Source organism: Canis lupus, chromosome 1 (genome assembly GCF_003254725.2).
Source record: "Canis lupus dingo isolate Sandy chromosome 1, ASM325472v2, whole genome shotgun sequence".
In the NCBI taxonomy this organism is placed as follows: Eukaryota; Metazoa; Chordata; class Mammalia; order Carnivora; family Canidae; genus Canis; species Canis lupus.
In genome coordinates, this window is record NC_064243.1 from 14517743 (window position 1) to 14532640 (window position 14898).

At 34.1% G+C, this 14898-nt stretch overlaps 1 protein-coding gene and 1 pseudogene across 9 annotated transcripts in view; both read right to left on the reverse strand.

Annotated features, from left to right (window-relative positions):
* Nucleotides 1-14898, reverse strand: part of RELCH (RAB11 binding and LisH domain, coiled-coil and HEAT repeat containing) — a 110436-nt gene that overhangs the window by 81719 nt on the left and 13819 nt on the right. For all 9 annotated transcript variants that reach the window (XR_003126089.3, XM_025422112.3, XM_025422114.3 and 6 more), the window contains exon 2: nt 8206-8295. Coding sequence is in view for 8 of the 9 variants with exons in the window: in XM_025422112.3 (XP_025277897.3) it covers nt 8206-8295 (90 nt within the window). In the remaining variant the exon portion in view is untranslated. The remainder of the gene's footprint in view (nt 1-8205; nt 8296-14898) is intronic.
* Nucleotides 11979-12550, reverse strand: LOC112644040 (peptidyl-prolyl cis-trans isomerase A-like; annotated as a pseudogene).

A 14898-nucleotide genomic window follows, 5' to 3' on the forward strand; every position in this document is an offset into this window, starting at 1 on the left:
GAGTTGGTTTGCAAGCAAACTGGTGAATGTTTTCCATAGTTTTAGAATTCAGGGGATTGTTGGTCAAATGTTCTAGCTGTCTGACAGGGAACAGCTCTATTTAAAAATAAAATCTATGGCATACTCTCATTTAGGTAAATAAAAATATTAGTAATCTGGGTCTTGTACTTCACTCAGCATAGGTAAGAAAATGTAATGGAATGTTTTCAAGTGACATAATTATAGGGAACAAGACAAAAATTTAGATCAAGTTCAAGCAAATATACTTTAAGAAAACCTTAGGATTAAAAATGAGAAAAGTATTTTTAAAAGCATTATCTAGAATAATGTTATAAATCAACATACAAAAACATTAGTGAATATATCCCTTCATTAAGATGTTGAAGAAACATGGTTTAAGTATTTAACAAATGTTGGGATGGCTGTAAGTTTTTCTAACAACAAAAGTATGTTTTCTATAAACAAGCATAGATATGTTAAACACATATCTTAAAAATGTTCCTATGGTTTTAGGTTTCATTTAAATCCAGAAGAAATAGAAATAGCTTGTCTTTTCATTTCTATTTAAGACCATTCCAAAGTAAATGATAGTGTACAATTCTAAAAGTATAGTATAGTACTAAGGATACTAAGTATAATTAAGCAGGAATTCAAAGTTTCTGGTAACTCTCCAAATAGATATCTCTTCATGTTAAGAGATACTAACTAGTGAAACTAAAAGACTTCTCTTGTTACTGATAAGATAAATGTGACTACTGAGGAAACATTTTTAAAAGCTCTTGAAAATGTTTTATCATGAGCAACATTTAACTACATGTGTCTTAACTGGGAACTTTCTTTAAAATATATAAATATTGCTCTGAAGAAAAAACAAACTTAGCTGTGAGGAAAAAAGCCATTTCCTGGAAGTAAAGCTCTGGGAAAATTAAGTGATCTCTGTCACAACTGGATATTAAACAAAATTATACTATTTAAATAGTTCTGCATAAAAACTAACAAATAAAAAAATTTAAAAATGGCAATTTTTTCCTGATTAATAAACAAAAAAGATGGCAAATGAGATGCTATCAGAGACAATAAAGCTATAAAAATATATGGAAAAATTAGGATTCACTCAGTTTGCATATTTTCATTAAAAACTTAAGATGTAATTGAATCACATCTAGTACATGAAGGCCAATTATTTTGATGCACAGAACTTCACTGCAGCAACATGAAGCACAACTAAAAGTATGACATGTATGTTACTATTTCTTTTTTGGTAGTTAGCAATGCTGATCTGCAAATATTTCTGTGCAACAAAGTTAAAACATTTTCCCTAAAACTTACACTTCTGGAAACAGAGTTTGTGTTTAAAGTCAGACTGCACACATTCGGTATGTAAGTACAATACAGATTTACTTTTTTTTTTTTTTTAATTTCAAAGCTCTATGTAATTGATTTTGATCTAAAAATACTTAACTATACCTTAAGTAAAATCAGTATATATATTATGCTTTCAGTATTACTTATAAATTTAGTAAGACATATTACAGAACAATTGCAGATCAGAAATGCCTGCACCAGAATGATAGAAATATGAAAAAAAAAAAATTAAAAAAAGGGTTAAAACACAAACTGTGAAAAACTCAAATTCAATTGGTGAAAAGTTTAGGTGACTAAGAGCAAAACACTGAATGATCAAGGCACAGAAAGCCAGAAAAACCCATGTCAGACGGCAAGAATTTATATTTTTATGCACATTTACAAATACATTGCCAAATGTCAGTAAAAGTTACCAATGCTTTGAAAAGATAGTGCTTATCAAAATGAATTCACTCTGCTGCATGTTTCTTAATATACAATATAGACTTTAAAAGACAAAGGCATATCTTTGAAGCTATAGTACATCTCTATAAAGGCACAGTAGGATCAAGTAATTACAATTATATCAGAAAGTTTCACAAGAAAGGTCTGAAGAGCTATATTCAAACATATATGGATTTGTCTCCTTTACTTAAAAAAATTAAAGCTCAAAATTAATAATCTTGTAAAGAGATATATTGTACCAAATAACTTCCAAGTATTTTTCAAATATTTTAATTCTTCATAAAAATGTTTGAGGATGTGTATTGTTTGTAAAAAACACTGTAGGAACCAACTACCCAGGTGACCTGCTCACTCCACCATCTCAATCCTCTACTACTAGTTTAACCCTACTGAAGGCAATTTTATTGGAATTAAACTAATAACTGCAAATATGTAGGTATATTCTAATATTGCATATTATAATCTTATCAAAATAATTAATAATTTTCAGTATAAACAACTCTAGTAGTTGAAATTGTTGCTTTTTTCAGCAGGAGTTGGAATACTGGTATACTGTCAGAGGTACCTGAATGTTTAAAGATTATATCCTCGTGACTTTACATGAAAGGTAAAGTGTTAAATTTCAAAAAAGAAAAAAATATCAATCCCTTGTGGCCCCAATCAATATATCACTGTATTATCTTGAAATATCTGCTAGTCTTTGATCATCCTGGCATGAAACTCAAAATCTTATTTTGGAAAAAACTTCCATAATTCTGACAGGACTCTGATCAGAGTCAAGTACTTTTCTTATTCTCACTCCTGTTTACTGTTGTAGAGTTCAAATCAACAAAACTGAGTCAAAGTCCTTCCCATAGTAGACATGAAACCATCTTCTTTCAAGTCAGAATTCCCTGGATCTTTTTTTTCTGACTATAAAGTCATTTGACTTCATAATAAAATACCACTTCCCCTTTTTTTAATACTTATTTTATTATCCCAGGAACAGAATTCTAAGATTGGAAGATTCTTTTAAAATTGTTAGAATAAAAATCTATTCCTAAAAATTATACAAAAATCCTACAACTGTAGGGATTTACCACCCCTCCGGGGTTTAGAGAATTCTCTCTGCCTATTATAGACTTTAGAATGGAATAGTACTATTGGCATGACTTAGTAAATAGTGAAAAATAAATGAACGGAAGCAAGAAGCAATCTCTATAGTTTATAGACATTTAGTTTTCTGTATTTATTTCAGTGGGGGGGAAATCATCTTCCCCAAACCTTAAAAGAAAAAAAACAAAAAACCCCCAAAATTCTTATTATTACTATCCTTCCTGCTTAGGTTCTCATATAGATTCCTTTATTACTCATCGCAAAGCTGGTATTTTTCAAGGTATCATCTTGGCCCTTTTCTTGGCCTACATATCCCACTGGGATGACATCCACTCATGGTTTTAACTGTAACAAGTACTCTGAAGATTCAAAAATCTTTACCTTTTCCCAAAGATACAGACCTACCTAATTATCTCTAGGACATGCCCACCTGAATGTCTCCTAAGTTTTGAATTTGATCTATCTAAATGAATTTTATCATCTTCCTCTCAAATCTGCTCTCCTTCTTCCTCCGGCAGCCTCTCTCCATTAATGGCACCACTGTCTATACAGATATCCAAATAGGAAACCTGGAAATTACTCTTCACTTATCCACTGTGCTTACTCAGTCCACATTAATTAAATGTCCAAGCCAAGCCATATTAATTCCACCCCTCAAGAAACCCCCCTAAAAAACTGTTCATCTCAATTGTCTCTGAAAATTATCCTAGTTCAGACCTTTTTGACTTATCATATAAATTATAATACCTTTCAACCATATTAAAGTCTTGTTTGAGCATCTACTTCATTTAAAATCATAAAGATTTAAGTAAGCCTCAAAATAAGAAAAACAAAAGTACTACTAATAGGAAGTCATAAATATCTGTACTAGAGGAGAAATACATCAGGAAACAAATAGGTTCATTTAATATGATAAATCTGGATATATACGTTGAGGCCATTAGCTAAGGGACGAGAAGGCTGTTTCTTAATCAGTGGACAGGCCAGGATATATACATTGAGGCCAATAGCTAAGGGACGAGAAGGCTGTTTCTTAATCAGTGGACAGGCCAGTTTATTTCCCAGGCAAAAATATGAAAGTCATTTTAGAAGGTCTACTAGATTATGTAAGCTTTATAGAGGCTTCAAATGTCTATTTTGTTGAAAACTGTTAATAGAACAGCATAATACCGTGAGTATAGAATAAATACTCAACAAATATTAGTTGAATAAATGGATAGTCAGAGACTCTGATGCTAAAAGATGGATCATGTGAAACTGAGACACGGTTATAGGTGGTTCCAAAATTAACAAGTCTCTCACCACTGTTTCTAAAGTACCAAACATTTATTTTATTACAGACATTTTTCAGGACAAATTCCTTGAGAGCAGAAACTTTATCTATTTCATGTTTCTATATCTAGTACCTAACACATAACAGATGCTTAGAATGTCTAAAATAAATTTTAAAATGGCAATCCCAACATTTAGAACATGTCCCTTGCTATCTTTAAGAAAACTTAAAAATTTAAGAGGTGCCCTATACATGCACCAAGTAACACTAGATTTCTTTAATATACAGAAGCTCAGGTTAAGCTCATTTCAGTTTCATGTCAACTACTTTTGAACTCATTTTTATGTGAAAATTTATAGTTCTAAATTCAGAAATGGAAGCTATTTAAAATAAAAAGTTGTTTTTACTGAAGATTTTATTTATTTATTCATGAGACAGAGAGAGAGGCAAAGATACAGGCAAAGGGAGAAGCAGGCTCCACACAGGGAGCTCGATGTGGGACTTGATCCCGGGACTCCAGGATCATGCCCTGAGCCAAAGGTAGATGCTCAACCTGCTGAGCCACCCAGGCGTCCCTAAAATAAAAAGCTTTTAAAAAATTACTTCTTTTAGGGGCACTGGGGCGGCTCAGTTGGTTAAGCGTCTGCCTTTGGCTCGGGTCATGATCTCAGGGTCCTGGGACTGAACCCCAAGTCTGCTCCCTGCTCAGCAGGGAGTCTGCTTCTCCCTCTGCCTCTGTGCCCCCTCTTGCTTGTGCTTCTCTTTCTCCTGTCTCAAATAAATAAATAAAATCTTTTTAAAAAAGTTTACTTCTTTTAAAAGAAAACGGCTATATTGAAATAGTCTTTTACAGGAAAGAGACAATTTGACTATCTACCCACAGGAATGTATAGATCGGTCAAAGCTACAGCCTGGTACTAAAAAATAAATTGTGGGCTCTGGAATAAAAACTTATGTGCTCAGGGATGCCTGAGTGGCATCTGGCTTCCTCATGGAGCCTGCTTCTCCCTCTGCCTGTGTCTCTGCCTCTCTCTCTCTGTCTCTCATGAATAAATAAAAAAAAAATCTTAAAACAAAACAAAACAAAACTTATGTGTTCATACCCTGATCCCTTATCATATGGAGGCTACAGGGCGGATCTGTCAATCGTGGTGAGCCTCAGTTTTCCCATCTATAAAATAAGAATATCATGACCTATTCTTCAGGATTGTTAACAAGATTAAATAAAATACTTTATACAAAGCATCCTACACAGTGCCTGACACAGAGCAGATGCCCAATGAACATCAGTTTATTTAGAGATGTCTTCCTCTTTGAAGGAAAACCTATACAGACTTGATAAAATAATCAGATTTTTTTTTTTTTTTTTTTTTTTTTTTTTTAATAATCAGATTTTTAAATTTAAGAAAAAGATGGTAAGAATTATGCTGAAAACAAACAGTATCTCTCTGTCTTATAAACAGCAGCAGCTGAATAAAGGTTGGAGCAGACCCTACATTTATGTGGAGGGGCAATGGACTCAATATCTGTGTTATCTATAACCTCCTTCTGCCCAAGACAGGTATAGAAAAACTTAATAAAGAAATTTCTGTTTTCTTAATGAGGTTTACATGTGATCCAATCACAGTCGACAGAATCTTTTCTGGATTATTGGTCTGTTGATAAGCTTTTAAGTTCCTACCAATGGTTAGCAAAGATCTACAAATCTTTTTGGAAATGGGAATCGTGATTAATTAAAACTTTTTCATTAAGTTTCACCCAAATATCACATTTGATTCAATTACAAACTATGGTACAAGAGCACTGAAAGTCTGAAAGTTATTCTCTTGTAATAACACGTTTTTCTTCCCTTTTCCAATGAAGATAAAAGCATTTATTTACATGTTAGCACTGTATAATGATCAAAACTTACTTTATCTCCTCAAACCTAGAAACAGAGTATCATTTTTAGATTAAAAATATAAGGTCAAAACCATCATGTATTTGTAACATTTCATGCTTAGGTATGCTTGGTTATAATATGTTGCTTTTACATCGGTAATGTTTCTCCTAATTAGAAACACTAAAAATACCTAAATAACAAGAATAATGAACCTCTTACATCTGACTAAATCTATAATTTGAGTTTTCAAATGGAAATAAAAAGAAAGAAAACAATTATGTGATCTATTTTTCGGTAGGAGTTACTTTCTAATTATATAACCATTTGAACAGTAATACAATATACAAAACCAGATATATTTGGTTAGTCTAATAAACTACCATATATTAATTCTAACATATAACATAAAATATCTAATATCTAACATGTACTACATAAATATATAATACAAGGTGACTTACCAAATGATAAAATAAGTAGGATAAATTAGTCCTAAAATTATTTGAATAATTTCCATTTAATTTGTTAATTTTTAGACAAAACTGATGTGATTTACTGTTTTGATACAAGTCAATAAATAACGCTTATGACTAAATCTTGATTTGATATAGGGAGGCACCTCAAACTCTTCCAATGGCTTTCCCATTTAAGTAATATTACTACTATTTACACTGCTGAATCTTCTCTTAGCTCCTGCTGAAATAAAAGTTACATCATTTTTTTTCTAACTCATACAATACCATCTGAGATCTATAATTATTCAATATCTTTATTCTTGAGTAATGAATGAAAATCATATATTGAAATATCATTTATAATCAGGTCAAATCTCATCCTTCCTGTTATGATACACTACTACATGGCAAAGCCAGTTGTGAGCTCTGTTGCTGGGCTATCTGTATTTGAATTCTAGCCTTGCTATTTAAGTCTTAAATAATCCCTCTGAATGTCTTAGTCTCCTGGGGAGGAGAGGATGATGACAACTCTAAGTCAATGAGTTAATACACATTTAGAACAGTGATTACAATAGAGCAAGTGCTACATAAAAATTAGTACTCACTTTTATTCATAATGACCATGATAGGTAAACATTAGGTAGACTGTAACAAACTTGTCCCAGTAAATGGAAGAAAAATTCAACAGAGTTGTCAAGAAAGGAATCCACATTACGGGTATTCCCTGATACCATATTGCCCCCATTACCCCCACCTGTCCTATGTGGCAACCCTCCTGCTCCAGGAGTGCCCATCATTCTGGTGGAGATCTAACTACCTAATTGATGTATGTCTGCTTTCCCCATCTAAGAGCCAATGTCCTATGAAAACTACAATTCCTGCAAAGCACTCAAGAATGTCTTCAATTATAGATAGCCATAGCTTTGAAGCACTCGACAGATACCAAACTTTTGACACTAAAAGGAGCCAGGCTGCTACACAGATAATTTCCAGGGTGGAACCTGGACCAGAATCTAACTGGCTTCATTAGATGTGGACAGAACAGGTGGGAAGGTAGAGAGGGGAAGGCGATTGGTATAACTAAGTATTTAGAAAGAATGTTGGTGTTCTTACTGGAATAAGCGAGGTCCTGGAGGCCCCTGCTATACCAAGTATTAACCTTTATTTTCTGGCTCATAGGAAAGTCAAGGGAAATTTCTGGAGAGGTGCTATGATGGCTAGGGAGCAGCACCTTGAGGTCTCAACACCAACTTTTATTCACCAGCCAGCACAGAAGTATTTCAACCAATTTTTACAATCAGTAATCTTGTGCTGATATAGAACACCTAAATATCATGCCCGGTTTGGAAGATCAAAGAATGAGGAAGACAAGGTCCAATTAACTTTGCAATAAACCACAGCTACCTTAAACCTGCTTTATACCAGTTAGAACTATATGGTTGTAAACTGTTGGTCACAAGCAGAACTCAACAAATTTTAGGTGTGTATTACCAAAAACCCACAGCACAATTGGAAGAGCAAGTTGAGGGTTCAGATGTTCCTTAGAGCCAACAAATTAGTAACATAATTTTGTGTAATAACTACATAATTATATTCACATACCAAATTGTAGAAGGAAGAGAATTCCTCAAGTCATTTTTTAATTTCTTGAATGTCAAAGATTCCAAATCTGTCTTCACAATGTGACTCACCTGCCACTCTCTCATCTGTTTCCCTGTTACCATCATCTGAGTATCTTGCAAAGTCTAAAGAATCGAGAGTACTGATGCTCCCAGCTCGATCTGTAATAATAAGAAAAATAAAGAAACTTATTTTTATTTAATTGTTAAGATAAAACATTGGAAATTATTTACCTACGATTATTTTTCATTTAAAATGAAAACAACTCCAGTTTTCCTGCCCAAATCTCTGGCTAACTCCTGAACAATGCACACACGGGGTGGACTGCAACCAGTCTAGCTAAAGACGAAAAATTCCAAAAAAAAAAACCCAAAAAACAAATGTAAAATGACATTTAAGCTACTATCTGAGTTTGCAGGCTGAATTCAAGAAAATAATTTCTAAACAAAAAAGAAAATAATTTCTTAGGAAAAAACACAACACTGTTTGAAAAAACAGAATAGAACCCTATCTCCACAACATAACACACTTGATTTGTGTTATGTCCAAAACTACTGGATACACAAGAACCAATAAAATGTGACACAGTCTCAAGACTAAACACAATCAATAGGGACCAACTCGAAGATAATCCAGACGTTGGTATTAGTAGACCAAGATTTTAAAATCATTACTAACTATGCTTAGTACACTAAGATTTCAAAATAACAACTAAAACTATGCTCGGTGAAATAAAGGAATATGTGCACACAATGAAAGAAAGGAGGGAATCTTAGAAAAATTGAGACTACAAAAATATGCCAATGGAAATTCTAAAAACAAAATTATCTGAAATTTAAAATTCTTTAAACAGTTTAATAACAAAGTGGAAATAACTGAAAAGGAGTCAGTGGCCTTCAAGACAGAGTAACAGAAATTATCCAAATTCAAGCACAGAGAGAAAAAAAGATTGAAAAAAAAAATTAGCAGAGCCTCAGGAACTCATGAGACAATAGCCAAAGATCTGACATATGTGAAACTGGAGTCAACAATAGATAAAACAAGAAATGGGGCAGACACAAACTCAACGAGCTCAAAGAACACCAATGACAATAAGGAGAACAGAAACTTAGGCACAACATAATCAAATTGCTGAAAGTCAAAAAAAAAAAAAAAATTTAAAAGTAGCCAGAGAAAAATAATATTTTTACATAGAGAGAAAGAGTAATTTAAATGACTGCTGATTTCTCATAAAAACTCCAGGAAACCAAAGGCATCCAGATTGGAAAGAAAGAAGTAAAACTATTTCTATTTTAAATATAAAAAAACCCTAAGAAATCCACTAAAAGATCATTAGACCTAAATTTACCAAAGTTGCAGAACACAAGATCAACAAACAAAATTTAAATTTTTATATACTAGCAATGAACAATCCTAAGGCAATTTTAAAAAAAAAAATTCGTCTTATATGATACCAGTGCTCATTACATCACGTGCCCTCCTTAATGCCCATCACCCAGTTACCCCATTCCCCCTCCAGCGACCCTCAGTCTCCTGATTAAGAGTCTTTTATGATTGGTTTCTGTCTGATTTTGTCTTGTTTTATTTGTTTCCTCTCTTCCCCTATGATCCTCTGCTTTGTTTCTTAAATTCCACATGACTGAGTTCATATGATAATTATCTTTATTTGATTGACTTATTTTAAGTTTTTTATTTAAGTAATCTCTACATCCAACATGGGGCTTAAACTTAACAACCTCAAGATCAAGAGCCGCATTCTCTTCTGACTGAGCCAGCCAGGTTCCCCCAAACCAAACTAATCTTGAAAAAGAATAAGGAGAGAGGAATCATACTTCTTGATTTTAGATTTACAGAATTTTTCAACAGATGGTATTGGGATAAACAGATATCAAAAAATAAAAAATAAAAAAATGAAAATAAAAAAAAATTAAAAAAAAAACAGATATCCACATGTCAAAGAAGGCAAGTGGACGATTATTCATTAGCAAAAACTAATTAAAAATGGATCACAGACCTAAATATAACCGTGAAAACTATAAAACTTTCAGTAGGAGGGACGCCTGGGTGGCTCAGCAGTTTAGCACTTGCCTTTGGCCCAGGGAGTGATCCTGGAGTCCCTGGATGGAGTCCCACATCAGGCTCCCTGCATGGAGCCTGCTTCTCCCTCTATGTCTCTGCCTCTCTCTCTCTCTCTCTCTCTCTCTCTCTCTCTCTCGTCGCTCATGAATAAATAAATAAAATATTTAAAAATAAATAAACAAAACTTTTAGTAGAAAATATGGAAGCAATTCTTTGTGTCCTTGGCTTAGGCCATGACTTCTTAGGTGCAACACAAAAGCATTAGCAATGTGGTAGGTAAAAAAAAAATCCTAATCCCTGGCTTCTCTATGAATCTGTTATTTTACATATAGATGGAATTAAGATTGCTAATCAGTTGATCTTAAAGCGATTATCCTGGATTATTCAAGTTGGACCAGTGTAATAGCAAAGGTCCTTAAAAGTGGAAATGGGTCATAAGCCAAGGAATACAGGCAACTTCTAGAAGCTATTTAAAGGCTTCCTAGAAACTCCAGAAAAAACACAGACCTGCCAATACCTTAATTTCAGCCCATTTCGCCTATCACAACACCCATTTTGGATTTCTGAACTACAGTACTGTGAGATTAATAAATAATAAAAATAATAAGAGAAGAGACAAATCAAAAACACTCTTTCAATACAGACAACAAACAGATGGTTACCAAAGGGGAGGAGGGTGGTGAGATGCATGAAATAGTTAAAAGGGATTAAGATTATATTTATTTCGTTGAACAATAATATATGGAACTCTTGACTCACTATATAATACACCTGAAACTAATATAACACTGTATGTTAGCTACACTAGAATTAGAAAAAAAAAGTCACCATATAGAAAGTGAAAACACAATCTACAGAATGTGAGAAAGTATTTACAAATCAAGCATCTGATAAAGAACTTATATCTACAAAATATAAAACACTATAATTTAATCAAAAAGGAACACAACTTCAAAATGGGCAAAGATTTAAACAGACATTTTCCTAAAGAAGATACATGAAAGGCTAATAAGTATACTGAAGGATGCTCAACATCATTAGTCATTAGGGAAATGAAAACCAAACTACAATGAGTTACCACTTCAAACCCACTAGATGGCTATAATCAAAAACACAGATACTAACAAGTGTTTCAGAAGATGTAAAGAATGCAGAACCCACATACACTGCTGGTTGGAATTTAAAATGGCTTGACTTCTTGGTAAAAGTTTGGCAGTTCCTCAACAAGTTAAATATAGAATTCCCATGTAATATGTACTTAGGCATATATCCAAGAAACTGGAAACCTATATTCACATAAAAACTTGTTCATGAACGTTCACTAAAACATTATTCACAATGGCAACAAAATACAAACGAATCAAATGTCCATCAACTGATGAATGAATAAAATGGGATATAACCATACAATAGAGTATTATTTCACACATGCTACAACATATATAAGCCCTGAAAACATGCTAACTGAAAGAAGCCAGACACAAAAGGCCATTTATTGTATGATTTCACTTATGTAAAATATCTAGAATAGACAAATCCATAAAACATAAAATAGATCAATGGTTTGCCAGGGGCTGGTGACAGAGGAGAATGACTCCTAATGGGTATAGGATATCTTTTGGGGATGATGAAAGTGTTCTGAAATACAGAATAATGATGATTGCACTTTTTTTTTTTTTTTTTTTTGTGGTTTAGATTTTATTTCATCATCATCAACTGAACTCTGCAATCCAGCTAGATCTGGGGAAAGGAACCACGGAGCCCGCAGAACTGCAGGGAGAGTGCGGAGACTGGGCTATTTCAAGCAGGTGGGGGTGGAGGGGCACTCTTCTGAGCTAAAGGAACGGTCTGGAAGTTCAGATAAAACAGGAGTTAGAGTCATCAGATCTGTCCACAGTCGGTGATGGTGATCTTCTTGCTGGTCTTGCCATTCCTGGACCCGAAGCGCTCCTATGGCTTCCACGATGTTCATGCCCTCCTTGACCTTGCCAAAGACCACATGCTTGCCATCCAACCACTCAGTCTTGGCGGTGCAGATGAAAAACTGGGAACCGTTTGTGTTGGGTCCAGCGTTGGCCATGGACAAGATGCCAGGCCCCGTGTGCTTCAGGATGAAGTTCTCGTCATCAAACTTCTCCCCGTAGATGGACTTGCAACCAGTGCCATTGTGACGCGTGAAGTCCCCACCCTGGCACATAATTCCCGGGGTTAATCCTGTGAAAGAAGGAACCTTTGTAACTGAATCCCTTCTGTCCAGTACTCAGAGCACGAAAGTTCTCTGCTGTCTTTGGAATTTTGTCTGCAAACAGCTCGAAGGAGACGCGGCCCAAAGGCTCGTCGTCCACGCGATGTCAAAGAACGCGGTGGGGTGACCATGGCTGGATGGCGAGGGCTACTCCGGGGCGGCGGCGTCTGCAAGGCCTGCACAATTTTGTAAATACACTAAAACTACTGAATTGTACACTTTAAAATGGTGAATTTTTGGTATATGAATTATACCTTACTTTAACAGAAAGACAAATCCAAGTGTTGGTCAAGATACTGAGAAATTGAACCCTCATATACTGCTGGTGGGAATGTAAAATGCAGTTCTTCAGAAGGCTAAACACTGGAGTTACCATATGACCCAAGCAATTCCTCTTCCATTCAAAACAAATGAAAACGTATGTTCACACAAAATCTTGTACATGATTGTTTATAGCAGCATTATACACAACAGCAAAAAAAGTGGAAACCACAAAATGCTTATAAACTGATCAATAAATAAAATGTAGCATATATATTCATATGGTTGAATGCTATTCTCCAAAAAAAAAAAAGGACTGAAATACTGATATATGCTAGAACACGATGAAACTTGAACATAGGCTAAGTGAAAGAAGCCAGTCACAAAAGAACCATATACTACATGTAAGAAATGTACAAAATAGGTGAATCTAAAGAGGCAGAAAGTAGATTAAGTAATTTCCTAGGGTTGAAGGGTAAGGGTGAATAGGATGTGTGATAATGGGTGAGAAATTTCTTTTTGGGGTAATGAATATGATCTAAAATTAGATTAGGTGATAGTTGCACAACTCTAAACATGCTAAAAACAATTGAATCATATGCTCTAAATGGGGAAATTTTAAGATACTTAAGTTCTGTCTAAATAAAATGACTAATTTAAAAAGATACAACAGCTTTGGAGTACAATGAGAAAAAATGCAATTCAAATTCTGTATTCAAAAATATCCTTCCAAAATGAAGACAAGATAAACTTAATCAGTTCCCTCAATATTTTTCACAAAGGTCCTTATGCCTCAAGATGCTAAGAAAAGTTTTTTAAAAAGAAAAAATAAAGGCGCACACACACGTGTTGTGTGCATGCAGTATCTCAGGGTTTATAGTGTACATCAGTATATCAAAGATCCATAAAAGTCCTGAGGTAAAGCAAAATAAGATAGCATTTTCCAAAATCATTTGTCCATCACATTCCTTTTTTGAATAATACCTATTTATTATCACAAGGAAATAATGTTACTCAGAATACATTCTGAAAAATGTTAAATTGCTTTCTCTATTTTCTGTAATTTAAAAATATTCATTTGTTAAAGGAGATAATGTGTTAGAACAGGGTTTGACCAGCTAAGGCCTGACCCAAATGTGGCCTGAGGGCTGTTTTTATATGATTCCCCAAGCTAGGGGTGCTTTTAATGGTTTTAAAGGGTTGTTATTTATTCATTCACCAAACATTTACAGAGCACCTAATCTATGCCAGGCACTATTGTAGATTCTGGATACACAGCAGTGAAAAAAACAGATAAAGATACAGTCTGCCAAAAGATACTATGTAGAAAAGCAAAACAGTAGAAATGGAAAATTAATTTATACAAAACATCTCAACTCTTACTAGATCTCTGTAATGTAGTTTTCTTGATATTGTTTTTTTTTTTATAAACAAAAATGTCTTGTCTCTTGGATCCCACTTCACTATCAGCGACTCCCAGATTCAATGAGGCTGTGGAAGGCTTCAATCAGAAAATATGTTAAACTGAGCACTAAACAATAAATGTCTACCAAGTCAACTAATGAGGAAAGAACAAACAAGTATATGGAATTTTCAAAGTGCTCGACTAGTTTGGTGTAAGTAGTAAGGTTTCAATGTACAGAAGCTACAAGGGGTCAGGCAGGCTAGGAGGTAAGGGACCAGCAAGAACATTCTTAGAAAACTGTGTTTCTATTAAATGAAACATTTAATTTTCTTACAATTATACCTGATAAACAGTAATTTACTATTAGTTTTAAGACAGCATAAACAAAAATGACAAAAAAAAAACAAATATTATAGTATCCCTTATCATTGTATAACTTCTTTTAAGCATAAGCCAAGAAATATCCAATAACAATAGTAACCACAGAAGTATCAAAAGAACATCTAGGAGCACCTAGCTGGCTCAGTTGGTAGAGTATTCCCCTTTAATCCTGGGGTCTTGAGTTTGAGCCCCACACTAGGCGGAGAGATTAGTTAAGAAAAGAAAAAAATTCATATTAAATCAGCCGTATATAATGCCAATGTTTGGTATTATTTTTATTAATTTTTTTAAAGATTTTATTTATTTATTCATGAGAGAACAGAGAGAAAGAGGCAGAGACACAGGCAGAGGGAGAAGCAGGCTCCATGCAGGGAGCCCGATGCGGGACTCGAT